At 36.8% G+C, this 18372-nt stretch overlaps 1 protein-coding gene across 1 annotated transcript in view; it reads left to right on the top strand.

Annotated features, from left to right (window-relative positions):
• ADAMTS6 (ADAM metallopeptidase with thrombospondin type 1 motif 6) overlaps window positions 1-18372 on the top strand; it is a 331893-nt gene that overhangs the window by 271665 nt on the left and 41856 nt on the right. Inside the window, exon 20 of the mRNA XM_069096412.1 lies at window positions 9596-9725. Within this exon, the coding sequence (XP_068952513.1) occupies window positions 9596-9725 (130 nt within the window). The remainder of the gene's footprint in view (window positions 1-9595; window positions 9726-18372) is intronic.

Raw genomic sequence — 18372 nt, 5'->3', positions numbered from 1 at the left:
TGGAAAGGTAGGTTGGAGCCAGATTGGGAAGGAGAGTTCATATTTGATCTTAGAGGGAACAATAGGGAGCCACTGGAGTTTCTGAAGAGGAGTGACATGACCACACCAGTACTTTAGGAATATCATCTTGGCAACTATGTGAAGTTGGATTGGAATGGGAAGGGATTAGTGGAGTAGCATTTGGCTAGAAAGCATACAGGCCTAAACTAGGAGAGTGGCCTTGTGAGTAGAGATAAGGGTTTGGGAGATGTAGTAGAGGTGGAATATAGAAAAGACTTATTAGCTGATTGGATATGTAGGGTAAGAGAGAATGAGGAGGAAAGGAGGAAGAGGATGCAAACCTAGGTGATTAAAAGGATGGAAATGGGAAATCTAGAAGAGAACTCGGTTTTGAGGTAAAGAGAATAAATTCTCTTATAGTCATAATGTATATGAAAATGCTTTGAAAAGTTAAAAGCAGGCGACTAGGTGGCACAGTGAGTAAATCACTGGCCCCGCAGTCAGGAGGACCTGAGTTCGGTTCCAGCCTCAGACACTTAACAGCCACACAAAAAAACTAGCCATGTAACCTTGGGCAAGTTACTTAACCCCAATTGCCCTCCAAAAAGCAAAAAAAAAAAAAAAAGATTACCTTAGCTGTTTTGGGGCAGCCAGGTAGTGCAGTGAGTAAGAGCACCGGCCCCAGAGTCGGGATGACCTGGGATTGAATCTGGGCTCAGATACTTTTAGTACCACACCCAGAAATAACTGACCGTGTAACCTTGAGCAAGTTACTTAATCCCAATTGCTTTTTTAAAAAAAAGTTAAAAGCTCTGTATAACTACAAGATGTCACTCATCACTATTAATGTTTTAAAATATATGGTTTAATGATTCTTTCTCATGCAACTTTCATAATCTTTCAAAGTGGTATGGTAATACTATAAGAGAGATTAGGATGATAGAACCATAGTGTGCAATGAAGTCAGCCAGTTTGTTTTTTAGTTTGAGCTATGAAGGACTTCAGAGATCTGATTTAATTAACTAACTGATCTCCTAAAGAGAAAGAAACTGAGGTCTGGAAATGATGTGCCGGTTACCCCCAGTCCAATGCTTTCTCTCTGCTATTAACAGAGTCCCTTCCTTTCATTTTCTATATGGGGTAGCACAATTCAGCTTTGGGGAACTTCAGACTGTAGAAACTTTAAAAAAGAAGTTTTATCCTCTTTCACACCAATTGTAGATATAAACTGCACTGCTATAATCATATGATACTCTCTTTTAAGTAAAGAACTCATGCATAGAAAGAGTAGGAATTTAAACTCAGTTTCTCATATTGTTCCCCAGATTGCTTCTAGTCTTAGAAATCTTAGGTAGCTTCTTGAATTAGGAGCATTTATTATTGCTGAATTCATTTCCCACTTCTCCCTCCCCCTTCCCATCTCAGGGCCATTTGCCATAGACAGAGTAGCCTTTAAACATATGGGGTTAGTTGTTATACCAGGCACCATACTGGCAGGGGCCCTGTGAAAATAACAACACCTGAAACCCAAGGCCCTGAAGCCATGAGCTGCCCCTGGCTCCATTCTCATGTAACACTACCCCTGCTGAGAAGGATGGCTCTAATATGCAAAGTCCTACTTAATTCTGGGCTCTAAAAGCTGATGACATCTTATTATTTATTTTTAAGGATCTTTCTAGAATGTTTGTGTTTCTTACCAATTTGACTTTCTGAATTTTTTTAAATTTTTCTCTAGCACAAGGTTCATGGTGGCCATTTGTTTTTGGTTTTTGACGATCAAAAATCCATTGGCTCCATGTCTTTCCAGACTGGTGTGGTATTCCCAACCACTTGGTAGAAAAAGCTTAAAAGGGGAAGATTAGCCTGACCACTTTTCAGTGGTTTTATATACTGCTTACTCCATATATTGAAATTTGGCATTCAAGTCAAGGTAGTTTTTTCTTTTATCACAATTCACATTGCTATTGCTTTAGAGATTTTATTTTCCCTAATGTGACCAAGGCCTAGACTTAGGGCACATACAGTATATCCATTCACTGAAAGGCTTGTAGGAGGTAGAGATCAAAGCTGTAAATGCTTCCTGTTATGTTAATGGCATATACGTGATCACAGGTCCTGTTTTCCTTTTTCTAACATCTGTCACAAATGTTATCACCATTTAGCATGCTCTGTCTGCCAGATAATACATGTAAAAGCACTTTGACAATGAGACAGTTGTATGCAAAGTTGTTATTTTTCTTTTTCCACATAACACTTGGATAGAGTACTTTTCTGGTTCAAGGGAAAAAAAAAAGAAATGCTAGAAGATTTACCCAAGAAAATTATAGCAGGTTTGTGGAGGAATCAGCATTAAAATGCATAACTTTAAACATTCCCTCTTCAGCCACATAGATCCTATACGTGATTAAAAGGGAGATTTTGATAAGCAATAGTCATAGCTGCTTCAAAGCCTTAGAGAATTGGGACATAAACTACATACTTTCCCAATGCACTTTGCCTACGTCTAACAAAACAAAACAAAATGCCGTAGAGAGCTCTCATATTCCTATCGCAGATATTGAACACTTTCTCAGTAGGATTTCCTTTGCTTGAGTGAGGTCTGAGAGCTCTTTGGTGTTTGTCTGCCTCTTAGCACCTCGGCTGCTTTTTTTCTCATATCTCACACCGAGAAGAGCACAGGTGCTACAGAACAGTGCAAACCCAAATGGAATCCTGACAGAGGTTTCTTTTCCAAGCTTGGTCTATTGGGAAGTGGAGAGTGTGAAGGGGAAGAAGTAGCTAAAGAATAGAAAGAGAAATTGTAATGGAGGAAGGAGAAAAAGAGATTGGAGAAAGGAGGGTGACTCCAGGAAGAAAAAAGGAGTTCATAGAAGGAAACTGAGAGGGGAGGTATTGAATATGGCCAAAAGCAAGTGGGGATTGGTAACTGAACCTTTATATGGATGGGAGAGGATAGAAAGAAGGATGGAGGTAGATTATAAGGAGCCAAATAAATATGGTGCAATGGGAGGATGGGTGTTCTTAAGGAGATCGGGATGGGGAAAGAAAAAATCAAAGATAGGCCATCAGATAAGAGCAATATAATGCAAAGGTGGATACATGCATACATATATGTGTGTACTGTGAGTATATATATATATATGTGTGTGTGTGTGTGTGTACACACATACACACACACACACATATATTATAAAGGGGGCCAGTATCTTCTATGAAAAAGCAAAAGAGAAAATGTAGCCTAAAGATGGGGAGCAGCTAGGTGGTGCAGTAGAGAGCTGGGGTAGGCATCAGGAAAACCGAAATTCAAATATGACCTCAGACACTTACTGGCTGATGATCCTAGGCAAGTTACTTAACCCTATTTGCCTCAGTTTCCTCATCTGGAAAATGAGCTGGAGAAGGAAATGGCAAAACCATTCCAGTATCTTTGCCAAGAAAACCCCAAATGAGATCATGAAGAGTTAGACACGATTGAAAGGAATCAATAACAACAGAGTAAAGATGAGAAAAAAAGTGTCAGGAGAAATTATCAGGTTGTTAGACCAAGGAGACATGCAAAAGACAAGAAGAAATAATTAGTTTTTAGTGACAATGTCTCTTTCTGGCTTGCTATTAGACTACTGAACATTTCCTAATACCAGTGGTTTTGTGTAGAGCGAAAGGAAAGGCTCTGGAAAGGAAAGGTAAAGGGGGAAGCTTTCAAGAGAAGAAAATGGGAGGATATTCTTCAAAAGAAGGGTGCAGTTTGGGGGTGGTGGTTGTGGTGGAATTGATCAATGTTCCTGTGTGCTAGCTTTCAGGTTCAGGGCAGATGGACTTCACTCTGTAGCTCAGAAATGCTTTTGGCCAGCAGTCAATCATAGTCATGACAGACAAATTCCAGACAGTGAAAGGGAAGAGCACGGAGACTCCTCACCCTTCCCCTTCTCTAGTGTCTTTCTTCGGATGCTACTAGCGCTGGGAATTTACGTTAAAGTAATGCTGCTGGTCATATGCTTGGATTACTGTGGTTGCTTGTTTTATCTTTGTTACTGGCTACTTTGGTTGGATACTCTGGTAAAGTAAATTGATATTGTCTTATCCATTAACTTTTTTTTTATGAAAGATTCTGCTCCCCTCTCCTTTTTTCTTTGCCTTGTTTCTAAAGAATATTTTTTTGGATAGATATGAAGTGACCTGGTTCTGTAATGGTTCTGATGTCTGGCAGTACTACATTTCAAAGGATATGTATGAATGAATTTTTCAGATTGCTTTCCTTTCAAGAGGAAAGAGATCTGGAGGATTGAGGAGAGGAGAGAGTCAGTACTGAAGAGGAATTATAACGGTGCTCCCAGGTCTTTTTCTACTTCTTAGCTTTGTCTAGAGTTAGCTACAGGTGTGGGCTTTCCTCCGACCTTCATTAATGGGAGGCCCTGGATTCTTATTTTTTTAAAAAAATGAGTATACCCCAGATCTCTGCCGTGTTAGTGAGTTCAGCATGTGAGGGGTTCCATCCAGTGTTCATGATCTTCTTGGGATTTGATATCCATTAGTGAAGACTTATTCTAAAAGGCATTAAAAAATTAAACCAATTATAGCAGCATGTGAGTACAGATACAAAGTTGGGAAATTATTTTTTAGTTATATAGAAAGCATATTTCAGAGAGGCAATATTTTTGTTTTACTTCTAAGTTACTAAGTCTTACCTTGCATTTATTATTCACACATCTTGTATACATCTTTATGTATCCTAATTGTCAAGTGCATGTGCATACATACACACACACACAAACAAGAACTCAAGCAAGCTTCTTGATGATCGGGGATGTTCTATTTTTGTCTTTGTATCTCTAGAGCCAAGCATCAAATTTAATAAATGCTTATTAATTAATCTGTCACTCTTCCCTCTCTATCACCTGACTAATAATCCTTTAGTGCTTTTGTTGATAGACTACTATATTACCTTTAGCATTTTTGTGTTGACAAGAAAATTAAATATAGGTATGTATGTGTATTTATGTACACACATATGTTTGTGTGTATATGTGTGTTTCTCCAAACTCTAACCAATAAAGTGGCAATATATATACCAGTTCAATTTGCACTTATGTTGTTCAGATAGTAGATTCAAAGTCTTTATCTTCACTAATAAGTATAAAAATCAGATTTATTGGTGCCAGATTCATTCTATACCAATACCAACATTTTGGTAATTAAAGATTATATACAGAAATCATATTTTTGAGGGGGTGGTGGCTAGTCACTTTTAAAACAAATGCCAAATTTACACACCTGTAATTGCAGGTGTTTAACTTAAGAATAAAATATTCCCCCTGTAGTTTTAAATTCAGCCACTCAAAGTCATGCAGGCTATTTAGAAATTGAATTCACCAGAATATTTGCATGTCTCCAGGGGGATATGGACATTAAACCACTAGAGCTTTGTTTTCTATTAGACTTGAACTGACTGGTCAGAAGGACATTTTATGTCTTTTATTATAAACTATAAATCTGTGGATTTGAAAGCACAGTGTTTTGGTGTAACTGGTTGTAATTATTCCCTTAAGGGTTTAAATCAACTTGTTTAGCAGTGTTTTTCAGATCACTCTAAATGAAGCCATGTACAAAAAGATGGGTAGTTTAAAGATTCTAGGGGACCTTTAAATCTAAACTGGACTTTTCCCCCCCTCTTTCTAAGTTATTTCTAAATTATTTCCAGTTGATCTGCATTTTCTGGTTTTCTGAAACTAAAAATTGAATTTTACTTAATCCAGAAGCATGTGCTTAAAAATCCCTCTAATTAGGTGGCATTGGTTTAAAGTGCTTTCCTCTTGCTGGTGACTTTAAGAAAAGAATCCTATAGCCTTGCCAAGTTTGGGATAGAGGCTGGAAGGAGATTTGTGCAGTGTTGAAGGGAGATTGGGCAGAGCCTTTTGTTAGAAGACTTGGAATAGCTTATTGGTGCAGTCAGTTCTTGAGTGTGAAATACCACCCTGTCTAATATACCATTTCAGAAGAAAATTAATAAAAGATGAATGTAAGGAGAAAAATGCAGCTTCATAAAACATGAAATAATATCAGCTGACTGAGAACTTAGATGGAAAATGTAATTTAAAATAATTTTGTAAAATTAAGTAGTGATAGTTGACCAAAAAGATTTCACCTCTGTCTCTATTTTAAAAATCTTTACAGTATGACCAAAAATCAAGTGAGCTTCTGATTATCTATATCTAGCATAGTGTTGTTTGAATAGTAAAACTTCCAGTAAATATGGTTGAATGAATGAATGAATAAACTAAATAAACACCCCACTGGAGAAATTTGTACCCACCTCAGCCTCTGAACCTGAAATTCTTAGATGATGCTGCTGTTGTCGTGTGTGTGTGTGTGTGTGCACAAAAAGTATGTTAACCAGAGACATTAGCAGTATAAAATTTTACTTAAAATCACCATTCAATATACGTATCTATCAGGAGACACTAAAATATTGTCTGAAATATTGAATATCTGAAAATTGTCTGAGTTTTTTTTTTTTTCAAAATAGGTTTTGAGTATCATCTTTTTATCAACAGTATTTTGTGTGGGAAAGAATGTTGGATTTGAAGTCAGAAAGGCAGTGTGATATAGTGAAAAGAACAATGGATTTAGAATCTGAGGGGCTACTTTTGAATCCTGGTTTACCTACTACCTGTGTGACCTGGGGCAAGCTATTTATTATCTTTGGACTTCAATTTCCTGAGTGTTTGTACTGAATGACCTCTAAGGGCCCTTCCAGTTCTAAATCTTTGATCTCTAGGCATAAGTTTGAATCCTGATTCAATACTTAACTATGTGACCATAGAAAAGTCACTTAGACTATTGATACAGTCCATTCTTGACCATGAAGCAGACTAGGAACTACAGTTTTTTCATCTGTATATTGGGAAAATACCTATAGGACCAATGTCACAGAGCTAATTCTGAGGACTAAATTAGATCATGTAACTTAAGTGTGAAAACCTTAAAGCATAATAAATGTCAACTGCCATCATCATCATCTTGTCCTTTAGTAGAGTTTATAGTTTTTTGATTAAAGTGTCTTTTTGATTAAAGTGTCATTTCATTTAAGGCCGAATCTGACCATTTCTATATGTGTGCTAATTTGATGAGAGAAGAGTAATATTCTCTGATTGAGGGCACTGAAATAGTCTTTGTATTGTGGAGTGGTAAAATCATATTGGGTGGTACCAATCCCATTTCTGCTGTGATGTGAAATACTTATCTGTTCATAAGGACTAGCTGAGATTCTAGACTGGATAGATTTTCATCACACCCCAGATTTCGGGCAGAAAGCATTATTCAGTGGGATTGATTTTAAAACAAAATCTTGCTTTGAGTCCCCTATTGCACCATTAGTCCACACTACTCTGTATCCTCCCCCTCTAATAGAAGACAGCTATGTGGACCATCGGTCTGACCCAGAGTGGCAGTTCATATTATATCCTTATGACTAATGATAGAGATATCTGTCTAAAAGGTGGACTCCATGGAGTGAGTGAGTTATCTGCCCACTGCGATGACACAGTGGAGAGATAACTGATGAATAGTGTAGAACATCTGTGAATTGCTAATAGATGTGCTAGAAGTGAGTCATGTCTTCCCTCAGAAAAAATCTAAATTTTAGTAGCTAAAAATTTCCAAGCTGCCCTTGCACAAATTGAAATGTTTGATGCATCTTTACGGGAGAAGAAGGACGTGAGTCAATACTTAGAATATGATGCCATTTAGTTAAGTTGGTTGTTTGGCAATTGAATTTTTTAAAGCAGCAACCAAATTATGGGGGGAAAATGTACTTTTTCCTTTGTTGATTTAAGGTACACAGTAAGAAGTCCTTGCAAACCATAAAAACTGCTTCCTTAAACTTATCTCCCCCATCAGCCCCAAAGCCACAGGGAGTTAGCTTAGCTAGACTGGTGGCCTTGATAGTTTTTCCTGTTCCCTGCTTAAATTATAAGGGAGCTTTAGCTAAGGCCTGCATAAGTTCAGTAAAGCTAAGGAAAGGTCTGGGGGCCTCCAGGCAGAGTATTTCCAGGATTGTGGAGGGACTTTAGGGAAAATACTTGGTGCCTAGCACTTTAGGCGACAGGTTTCCCACCCTGAAAGATCAAGTTTCAGCTTGATTTACCCAAAGCAAGATCAAACTCTGTTTGTCTGGGGACTTAGAAACAATTGAGGGATTGTGTCAGGGAAAGGTAGGTGTGAAGTTGTGGTTTATTCAATGTGGCTAACACAGCTCTTTTCTCTTTTAAGGTAAGTTAGCCTACCCCAGGGTTGGGGAACCTGAGGCCTCCAGGCCACACGTGGCCCTCTATGTCTTCAATTGACTGAATCTAAAAGAACACTCTTGAGGACCTAGAGGGCCGTGTGTCGCCTTGAGGCTGCAGGTTCCCCAACCCTGGACTACCCTAATATTTTTTAACTGGTTTGGGTATTTTTTTCCTTTTACAATTTCACAAGTAACATGCCACCCCTGTGGCCTAAGACCTTTTTGTGGTACTTTGACTAGCTCCTGTCCGCTATCTTGACTTTCTCACTTTTTTGTTTCTGCAACTTCTGGATTCTTGGATTTTGAGGGAAATGCTTGGGCCAAAATGTAATCACTGGGGGCTTTTGCTTCATAATAGAATTGAGCCTTTACTTTAAGCAAGTTGTTGAAAATATCTGTCTGTTTTTTTTTTTTTTAATGTTTTACAAATTAAGAAAAAAGTCATCATGTGTTTTTAATTTTCTCAAAGATTTTTCTATCAGGTGATTTTCCTGTGGTGAGAAGGTTACATAAAATATTTTTTTAAAGAATGGGGTGTGTATTTGGGGTACTAATGTACAAAAAGAATTATGTCCAGCTTTCACAATTGTAAACAGCTTTAAGTCAATCAGATTCAATAGACAAATGGCTTAGCTGACAGAACATTTATTTCTGATGTTCAAGTATTTTTAAAGCATTGGCACCATATACTTTTCAGTCTTAATGAAGTCACTGGCATTTCATTACTTAACTCCTTGCTGGACTGATGAGATCTAAAGAGTGTCTTAAAATTCAGGTCTCCACAGACTGTCAGAGACAGGATTCCACACATGGAAAGAGGTCATGGTGACATGAATGGGATATGATGTGTGCTTTTTTTTTCTTCTCTGCTCTTTACAAAGATTAAATTGATGGAATATATTCCAGAAAAATTAGACAATTAAATTCTATGCTACTATTTTATTTTAAGCCAAAACATATTCAGCAGTTTTGTATGGAAACAGAGATTTCAGTGCCTTCTCATTGAAAATTTGGAGATGGATCTTTTTTTCCTCCACAAGGAAAAGAGGGAATAAGAATATGCAAATATGAGCAGTCTGTGCTTAAATTTACAAGTGTTTTCTACTCTTTTCTTGAAAACAGAATACCAAATTCCAGTCCAGTGATGTTGCTTAAAATTATAATACAGAGGTGGTCTCTCTTCACAACTCTTTCTGAGTGAGACAGCAGCAGTTCAGGGACTTCAGCATTTCTCATAGCATCAGAAGAATTTGCCTAACATAAAGTGGAAAGCAAAATTACATTCCAGTTAAGGGTCTCTCTCTTCTCTAGGTATCCAGAAGCAAGAGGCGGTGTGTAAAAGGTTAGATGACAACTCTATTGTTCAGAACAATTACTGTGACCCTGATGGCAAACCACCAGAAAACCAACGTTCTTGCAACACTGAACCTTGCCCACCTGAGTAAGTATGATATCATAATAATAATTGTTCTGCTCCCCAAGGAAATATATTAAATTCCTTTACTGAGAACAGTTTGTGAGGTAGATTCCTTGTATTGTATGTAAATTAGACTGAGTAGGGAGCCAAGAGCAATCAAAGGAGTCAACAATTTAATTTCTCCTTTTACTAGACACAAGACTATTTAGTGAATTTATTACCAGGTGAGCATTGGGCAAGAGGCAAGAGGGGGAGCAAACTACTTTATCTTCCAATTTTTGTGTCCTAAAAAGAGATAGAGTATAGACATGAAATTCAGGGACCACTGGGAGAGCCTTAAGATGTCTACAGAGGTTTGGAAATCCTTGAAATGAGATGTTATTGCCTTTTCTTATCCTTCCATTGAAAGCTCTATCCTCTTGTGGCAATACATTCTTTTAGTATAAGGTTGCCATCTTTAAGGCATACTTAGAGGGTCAGTTGGTAGATTCCTTTAGTTGACTAATCTAGTGATTCTGAACTAATATGTGTTCATATTAGTGAGTGAGGATATATCATATCATATATCATATCAGAAAGTGAGGAATGCCTCTAAGAAAAGGTCTAAGGAGACAGCCCATTGAAATAGATGTTATCTGGAATTTTGTGGCCAACAATAGGCCACCCTTCCTAATCTTTACAGATTTTTAGATGTAGCTAAATGACCCAATGATAGAGTGCTGGCCTTGAAGGAAAACCTATGTTCAAATCTGGCCTCAGACACTTACTAGCTATGTGACCCCGGGCAATTCACTTAACCTCTGTTTGCCTCAATTTCCTCATCTACAAAATGGGGATGATAATAGCACCTACCTCCAGTGGTATTTGTAAAACACTTAGCACAGTGCTTGGCACAGAGTATTTACATGTTCTCTATTATTGTTGTTGCTGTTGTTATTGTTATTATTACAAATGGAAGGAAGCTCTTGTTAGGAGAAAAAAAGGCAACATGTAAGATACAATGAGGTTGCAAAAGAGAAAGCTGATCATGAAACTGCATGGGAACTTTGCCTAAATGAGAATTGCCAGCGAGAGGAACATGTGTAAAAGGCAAAAAAAAAACAAAAACAACCCTTTGTGGGGTTAAAGCTTATTAAACAGGTACATTTCTCTTGCTCCCAATTTTAGCCTTTGCTTTGCTTTGTATCAGTGAACTAAAGAAAGGCAAAAAATATCTGAATGTGAAGCATGTGAATTCATTAATTTCAAGTTTCCCTGAACTTGGAGACAAAGAATGGAGGATTTCTGGTGTGGTATGGCATTATCCTAAAGATGGCTATGACAGATGGGTGGATGTGCACAAAATCTCCAGTGTTTAGTAGACAAGAGAAAGGATTCTAATTTTTTTTTTCCACATTAGAACTAGGTTATTGCATTTCTTTAAAATTTTCCGGGGATAATTGTACAAGTCTATAAAATGGGGGTAATAATTATACTCCCTGAGTTATGACAAGAAAAATGCTTTGCTAAAGTCAGTAATTATTTAATATCTCCCACTATTCATTCAGACTGGTTGAGTTCCTAAATCTCAAAGAGTTTAGAATACTAGTGACTGAGTAAGACAATGGAGTAATCAAGGATGATGGGGTGTAAATATTCATTCAAAAATGTTTATAGTTCTATGTTCCATTCTTCTTGAAATGTGATACACAGTGAATTCCCCCAAACTCAGACATGGTGAAGTACAGGAATGTGACCTTTGGTAAGTATTACAAAGAGTTGACTTTATACATTCAGATTTTTTCAGTTTTCTCTCATGCCAATTATATGGGGAATTATATCTAAAGCAAAACTCCAAAAGATATGCAAAAACGAAAGATTAAAAAAACTAATTGTGTCCTTTACCATTTTAAAATGCTTTTTTATCATATTTATATGTATCTGGGATTCTCTACCCATCAAGATAACTCCCTCAGCATCAAGATTTTATATATGAGGTTTGGCCCTTGATCAGTACCATTAAAGCATCAGTGGTCTTAGTTACGCTTGTTCTATTTGGTCTTCTGGTTTTTTAAGCTTAAATGCTATCCTTTAATTTCCTTTGGGAATCTGATAATTGGTCTTTTTCCTCTTCTATTTTGGGATTGTCAGTGATTTTTTTTTCTAAAATGGTAAAAATATAGTTGTGAATTTGATTGGTAATACTGGGTTAATAATTATAGCTAAAATTGATTGTTTAAATTCAGATCAAGTTCAGAAAACATTGAAGTCCTTGTGTGGTTCCAAGTATCCTATTTTTTTTCCTCCTATAATCCTTAAATAAAGGAATGAGGGGGGGGAGTAGGACAGTATCAGGAATATTAACATACTAAGGGATAGCATAGGTCCCAAGATGATCACGTGGAAGAGCAAACAAGAATATTCAAAAGAAAATGTTGTTTGCCAGAATAGAAAAAGATGTACATGCGCAGGTTTTTGTAGAAAAGTATATTCAATTACTTTCTTTATTGATGTATAGTAGTTAAGCCTGGGTTCTGTCAAGTCCCAGCTAAAATCCCACCATCTACAAGAAGCCTTTTCCTATTTCCCTTAGTGCTAGTGCCTTCCCTCTGTTGATTTTTTGCAATTTATTACACACGCACACATGTGCACACACACACACAGAGTTAAGTAATACATAGTTGTTTGTACAATATCTATCCCTATATTCTATTAGACTATATTCTCTTTGGAGCAAGGACTGTTTTTTAGCTTTCTTTGTATCCCCAGTGCACAGTGGGTACCTAGTGGGTGCTTAATAAATGCTTGTCAATGGAGTGAGGCTCTTCCTTCCCCTAGTCTAATTCTATTGCCTTTTTTACTCAAATCCATTTTGTGAGAAGTTTGCTATTTGACTTTTTCTTTATAACAGGTTTCTTAATGAACAATAGAGCAAATACCCCATTTTTGTTTCCCCAGAGGCCATGAACCTGGGTATTATAATAGAAATGACAAAGTCCCAGTCTTCTGACACTTACAGGCTTAAAAAGAGAAAAAAAAAAACCCTTAAATTACATGAAATCATTGTCTTTTTGTAGTACCTACATTCTCTTCTTAATTAACGTTGAGGTGTAGGAAAAATGGCTTCATCTAGCCCCTCAGTAATTTTTCCACAAAGGCCATGTCTCCTTGATACCAAAAAGAACTTTTCAGAGGTAATTTTGTCAAGTGACTGGTGGTTTTGTCTACACAGTGCCAAACAACTAGCTTCATTATTTTTAAACTAAACCTACTGATTAATTTGGCATCTTGGAGATACAACCATAGGGCGAGTCAAGATAAGCTTCCTGAAATCAATGAGACTTGAGGAGGCTGGAGAAGAAAGCGAAAGAGATGTTGGCTGAATAGGCAGGAAAAGAATCCTGGGTAGGAAATTGAGATCTAGTTCTTTTTCCAGTTCTCTAGTCATTTGGGTGATCTTGAGCAAGTAAATTAACTTTTGAGGTCCTTAGTTTCCTCAGCTGTAAAATTTGGATGAGATGATTGCTAATGTTCCTTCTAGTTCTAACATTCTGGGACTCTGTGAGATGTTAGTTTTCTGTGCAATGGAATTCTATGGCTGTGTTTCAACCAATTAGCAGAGTATAACAAGTTTTCAGAGGAAAGAAATAGAAGGATAGAGGGCAAAGAAAATGGCATGGGAATAGGAGAGGATAAAGAAAGAGGGATTTATATGAATCAAACAAAGGAAAGTGACCCATGCCAAACTGAAAAATTTGATATTTCTTTGGGAAGGTACCTAAGAGCTCAGAGATTGAACTGCTGAAGAAGAATGACATTCCCTTCCATGGCAATACCAAAGGAAGGAAGGAAGTTAATAAGCATTTATTGAGTTCTTACTCTGTGGCAGGTATTATGCTAATTGCTTTGCAAATATTATCTCATTTGACCCTCACAAGAACTGTGTGAGAGTTGGTGCTATTATTTTCCCCATTTTATAGCTGAGGTGATATAAGTTAATGTGAACAGAAGTTAAGTGATTTGCTCAGTGCCACATAGCTAGAAAGTGTCTGAGGCTGGATTTTAACTCAGTTTTCCTTATTCCAAACCCAGTGCTCTATCCACTCTGTCTTCTAGCTGCCAATGTACTTCAACTTTTGAAATATCTAGATTAAAAAATAATTCACCAAGCCACATGAGTTCTGGATAGAAAAAGAAAGGAATGGTGGTGCTCATGCTATAGGTTGGGATAGGAGGAAAGGGAAGAGTCATTATCAGACAAAATGATTACAATTAATAGAGACTTAGGACCTCAGTAGAACAGCACTAAGAAAATACATGGTCTAGGAGAAGAACCCGGTGTTGACTTTTCACTATGCTGAGTTTGAATATGAGGGACATTTCATATGTAGTAAAATCATATGAAGATATTATTCTTGCGTAGTAGTTTAAATTACCATACCATGACTGTAGTTTTTAAATGTCATGAAAACAATAAAGTAGTCTATCCATGGTGAGGTAATTGACATATTCACCTTTAGCTACACTTCAGGAATGTTCTTCATATTAATAAAAAAAATACTATGGCAAAATATCAGTTACTAAAATACTTAGTACATGAAATGTTCTGATTAGATTAATTTTATGCTTAACTGAGGATTAAACAGAAATCTCTTTTGCTTCAAATAGTCATTAAAAATCTAAAATGGATTAACACATAGTCCTGCTTAATAAACAAATCTGAATCTTTCTTTGATGGTTAAGGATCTTACAATGCATTATAATAGTCATTTCAAACATCAGTTATGCTTTTGTAGTACTTTGTATACAGGAATTATTGGAGACTGAAGTAAAGATTTGTGTGCTGATGCTAGGATATTGGCAGAGGGTGTTAAAGTTTTGAAATAAGTATCTAGTTTTTTCTTGTAAATTGCTCCTTTTATTTTTCAGATAATTGCAAAGCAGAAATAAATTCTGTATAATTGAGGTTTTTCTGTTCTTTTTGGTAATTAATCATGGTTTTGCTTTATTTGGAAATCAATTTTTGAAGTGTCCTGGGCTCCCATGATTTCCCTTGTTCTTTGTTAGCTGTTTCTTAGTGCATGTAGCTGAGAATGTGGATTGGGTAGCAGAAGACATCCTGACTTCAGTTACTTCAGGTGTGTGAGCCTCACTTGAGATGATGAGTTTGATTCATGAAATCACAGAACCTCAGTCTTTGCTTTAAGATGTCCAGGGAACAGAAGCCTATTGCCTCTTGAGGGATTCCATTATTACATTTTTGAATACCTCTAATTGCTAGGAAGATTTTTTCCTTATCTAGAAACTGAAGTTTCTTTGCAAACCTCTAGCTAGGACTCTAAGTTCTACAGTTTGGAGTCATGTTGTACAACTGATCCCTTTAGGGCTTCATCTCAAGTCTTCTCTTCTCATTGTCTTCTCACCTTGCTCACCTTCTTTTGAATGCCATCACAGTTTTTCAATATCCTTTCTTTAAAAAGTGGCTCTAGAATGGAAAGTAGCAGCCCCTGACAAGGTCTGACCTTCACCTCCCTTGTCCTGATTGTTCCACTTCAATGAATGTAATTTAAGATCCCATTGGCTGTTGTGGCTGCAGTAGGACACTGTTGACTCATATTGAGTTTACAGTCTAGTAAAACCCCCAAATCTTTCTTCACATGAATTCTTGTTTAGCCATTATTCTCCAGTCCTCTATTTGTTCAACTCAGCTCTTTAACCTGAGGCTAAGATTTTATATTTATTCCTATTAAATTTCACCTAATTAGATTCAGTCAGCCATTCTAGCCTGTTAAGAGCCTTTTGGATCCCAATTCTGTCATCTAGAGTATTGGGTATCCTTGTCAGTTTTACGTCATTTGTAAATTTGACAAGCATGCCATCTATACCTTCATTTAAGTCATTGATAAAAATCTGGAGCAAAACCAAACACCTTGCTCCCTCCCCCCCCCATGCCATTCCACTGGAGACTTTCCTTTAAGTTGACATCAATACATTAATCAACACTTGTCATTTAACTTAAGTTTTAGTCTACCTATCTGTATTACTATCAGGCCTACATTTCTCCATCTTGTCCACAAGTCTAACATAACCTTGTCAAATGCCTGGCTAAAATCTAAGTTTATTATGTCTGTGGCATTTCCTTGAACTAGTGATATGTCTGGTAACCTTGACAAAAAAAAAGGAAGTAAGATTAATTTGGCATAATTTGTTCTCTAGATGAACACATGCTGCCCCAAGGGAATTACTACTTGCCTTTCTATATGCCCATGAAAAATCTTTTGGTGTAGTGGATAGAACACTGGATTTGGAACTGGGAAGTCCTGAGTTCAAATTCTGACTTAACTGCTAGATATGTGACTCTGGGTAAATTAACTTCCTGGGTCTCCATTTCCTCATCTGTAAAATGAGGGTGTTGAATTTTGGTGACCTTTAAGGTCCCTTCCTTCCAGCTTTAAATCTGAACCTATGAAATGTTCTGGATTTCTTAAAATATGCATTGAAGTCAATCTCACCAATCTATGGTTTGGAAAAGCTACATTCTTTTTTTTTTTTTAATCAACACCATTTTTTGCCAGTCTCTAATCCTGTGGCACCTCTTCTCTTTTTCTACATTTTTTTTCAGTGTTCATTGACAATGATTAGGTAATCATATATTCAGATTCTTTTAGTATTCTGGAATGGGACTCATCCAGGTTTACTGATATAGGAACCTTATTTCTCTTGAATACTCAGCTCAAATATATGTCTTTCATGAGAAGAGATGTCCTGATTCTCTCAGTTCTTAGCATTCCTTCCAATATTTTTGTATATCTCCTGCATCTGCAAGCATGCATTCCCCAGGTGGAATGTGAGCTCTTCGAGAATAGAGACTTCTTCACTTTCCTGTTTTCCACCCAGCACCTAGCACAATGCCAAATACATAGTATATGCTTAATAAATATTTGATTGATTAAGTCCCATCTCACCAAGGATGGAAGAGAGACCCAATAACTGGCTTTATCAGCTACATTTAAGGTTAGTAATTCAAGATTAGTTAACTGTCAGTTTAGCAAACTTCATCTAATTCAGTCCAGGTCTTCAAGGTTAGCCAATTTTCCTAATCACAATGTCCTTGTGGCCAATAACAGTGATACAGTTCAGATTACCTCCTAATTGAATGCCCCTAAGGTCCTGATGGAATGAGGAATAGGACCCTAAAGGATAGGTCCTACTCCTTATTTTATAGACATAACCAACATAACCAGAGAAGTCTTTTTTGTAATCCTCAGTTCATTCTGGAGATATTTTTATGAGGACATTCAATCTTTTGTCTTCATTCTTAGTTATTTTTCTTTTGCTTCTATCTTTTATAAACTTCTTTAAAAATCTGAGTCAGTATATGAGTTCCCTTTGCAGCCACATTTCTCTTTGGAAATAACTTCCTCTTTACTTCTTTCTCAGAATCCTAGGTGTTTGTGTTGTCAGATTTTTGTTCTTGAGAACATCTACCTGTTGAACTGACTTCCACTATAGATTTCAGGGTATGAAATATTACTTACTTTTTCTCTGAACTCTTTTTAAAAATTTTTATGTTTATTTTTAGTTTATATCATTCATTTCCACAAGATTTTGAGTTACAGATTTTCTCCCCATCTTTCTCTTACCCACCACCCCAAAACAGTGACCCCAATCTGCTCTCTCCTATATCCTTTCCCATGCCCCCTTTGACTTTCCGGTAGGGCAAGATGGATCCTCCATACCATAGTGCCTGTGTATCTAATTTCCCAGTTGCATGTAAAATAATAATAATAATAATAATAATAATATATTTTTTAAACATTTGATTTTAAAACTTTGAATTCCAGATTCTTTCCCTTCCTCTCTCATCACCTACCCATACTGGGAAGATAAGCAATTCGATATAGGTTGTGTATATGTAGTTACACAAAACATTTCCATAGTGGATATATTGTAAAAGATTGACTATATTTCCCTCCATCCTATCCCGCCCCCCACTTGTTCTATTCTCTACTTTGACCCTGTCCCTTTTCAAAAGTGTGTGCTTCTAACTATCCTCTCCCCCAACCTGTCTTCCCTTCTATCATCCCCCGCTCTCATCCTCTTCCCTCATAGTCTCCTGTAGGGCAAGATACCCAATTTTGTTTGTTTGTACGTCATTCCCTCCCTAAGCCAAATTCAATGAGAGTAAGGTCGACCCATTTCCTTTTATCTTCCTGTTCTTCCCCTCCATTGTGACAGTTATCCCTTGCCTTTCCTATATGAGATAATTTACTCCATTCTGTCTTTCACCATCTCCTCTCATTATATTCCTCTCTCACCTCTCAATTTCATCTTTTAAATATCATCCTTTCCTATTCAATTGATCCTGTGCCCTCTGTCTATGTATACCTGTACACATATATACACTCACATATGTATTCATATGCACATATACCCTCCTATATAGACATATATGTATGTATACATATATATATATACATTTATATTCCCTTCAACTATCCCCATACTGAGAAAAATTTCATAAGTTACAGTTATTGTTTTTCCACATAGGCATGTAAATAGTTCAACTTTGATAAGTTCATTATGATTTCTTTTCCCTGTTTACCTTCTCATGCTTCTCTTGCTTCTTGTATCTGAATGTCAGATTTTCTATTTAATTCTGGTTTTTTCATCAAGAATGCTTGAAAGTCCT

This window comes from Petaurus breviceps, unplaced genomic scaffold, assembly GCF_028583685.1.
Source record: "Petaurus breviceps papuanus isolate PSGF00001 unplaced genomic scaffold, PetGlider_PUasm1.0 229, whole genome shotgun sequence".
NCBI lineage: Eukaryota > Metazoa > Chordata > Mammalia > Diprotodontia > Petauridae > Petaurus > Petaurus breviceps.
The sequence above is the reverse complement of the archived record's forward strand: the minus strand, read 5'-3'. Positions and strand labels throughout refer to the sequence as shown.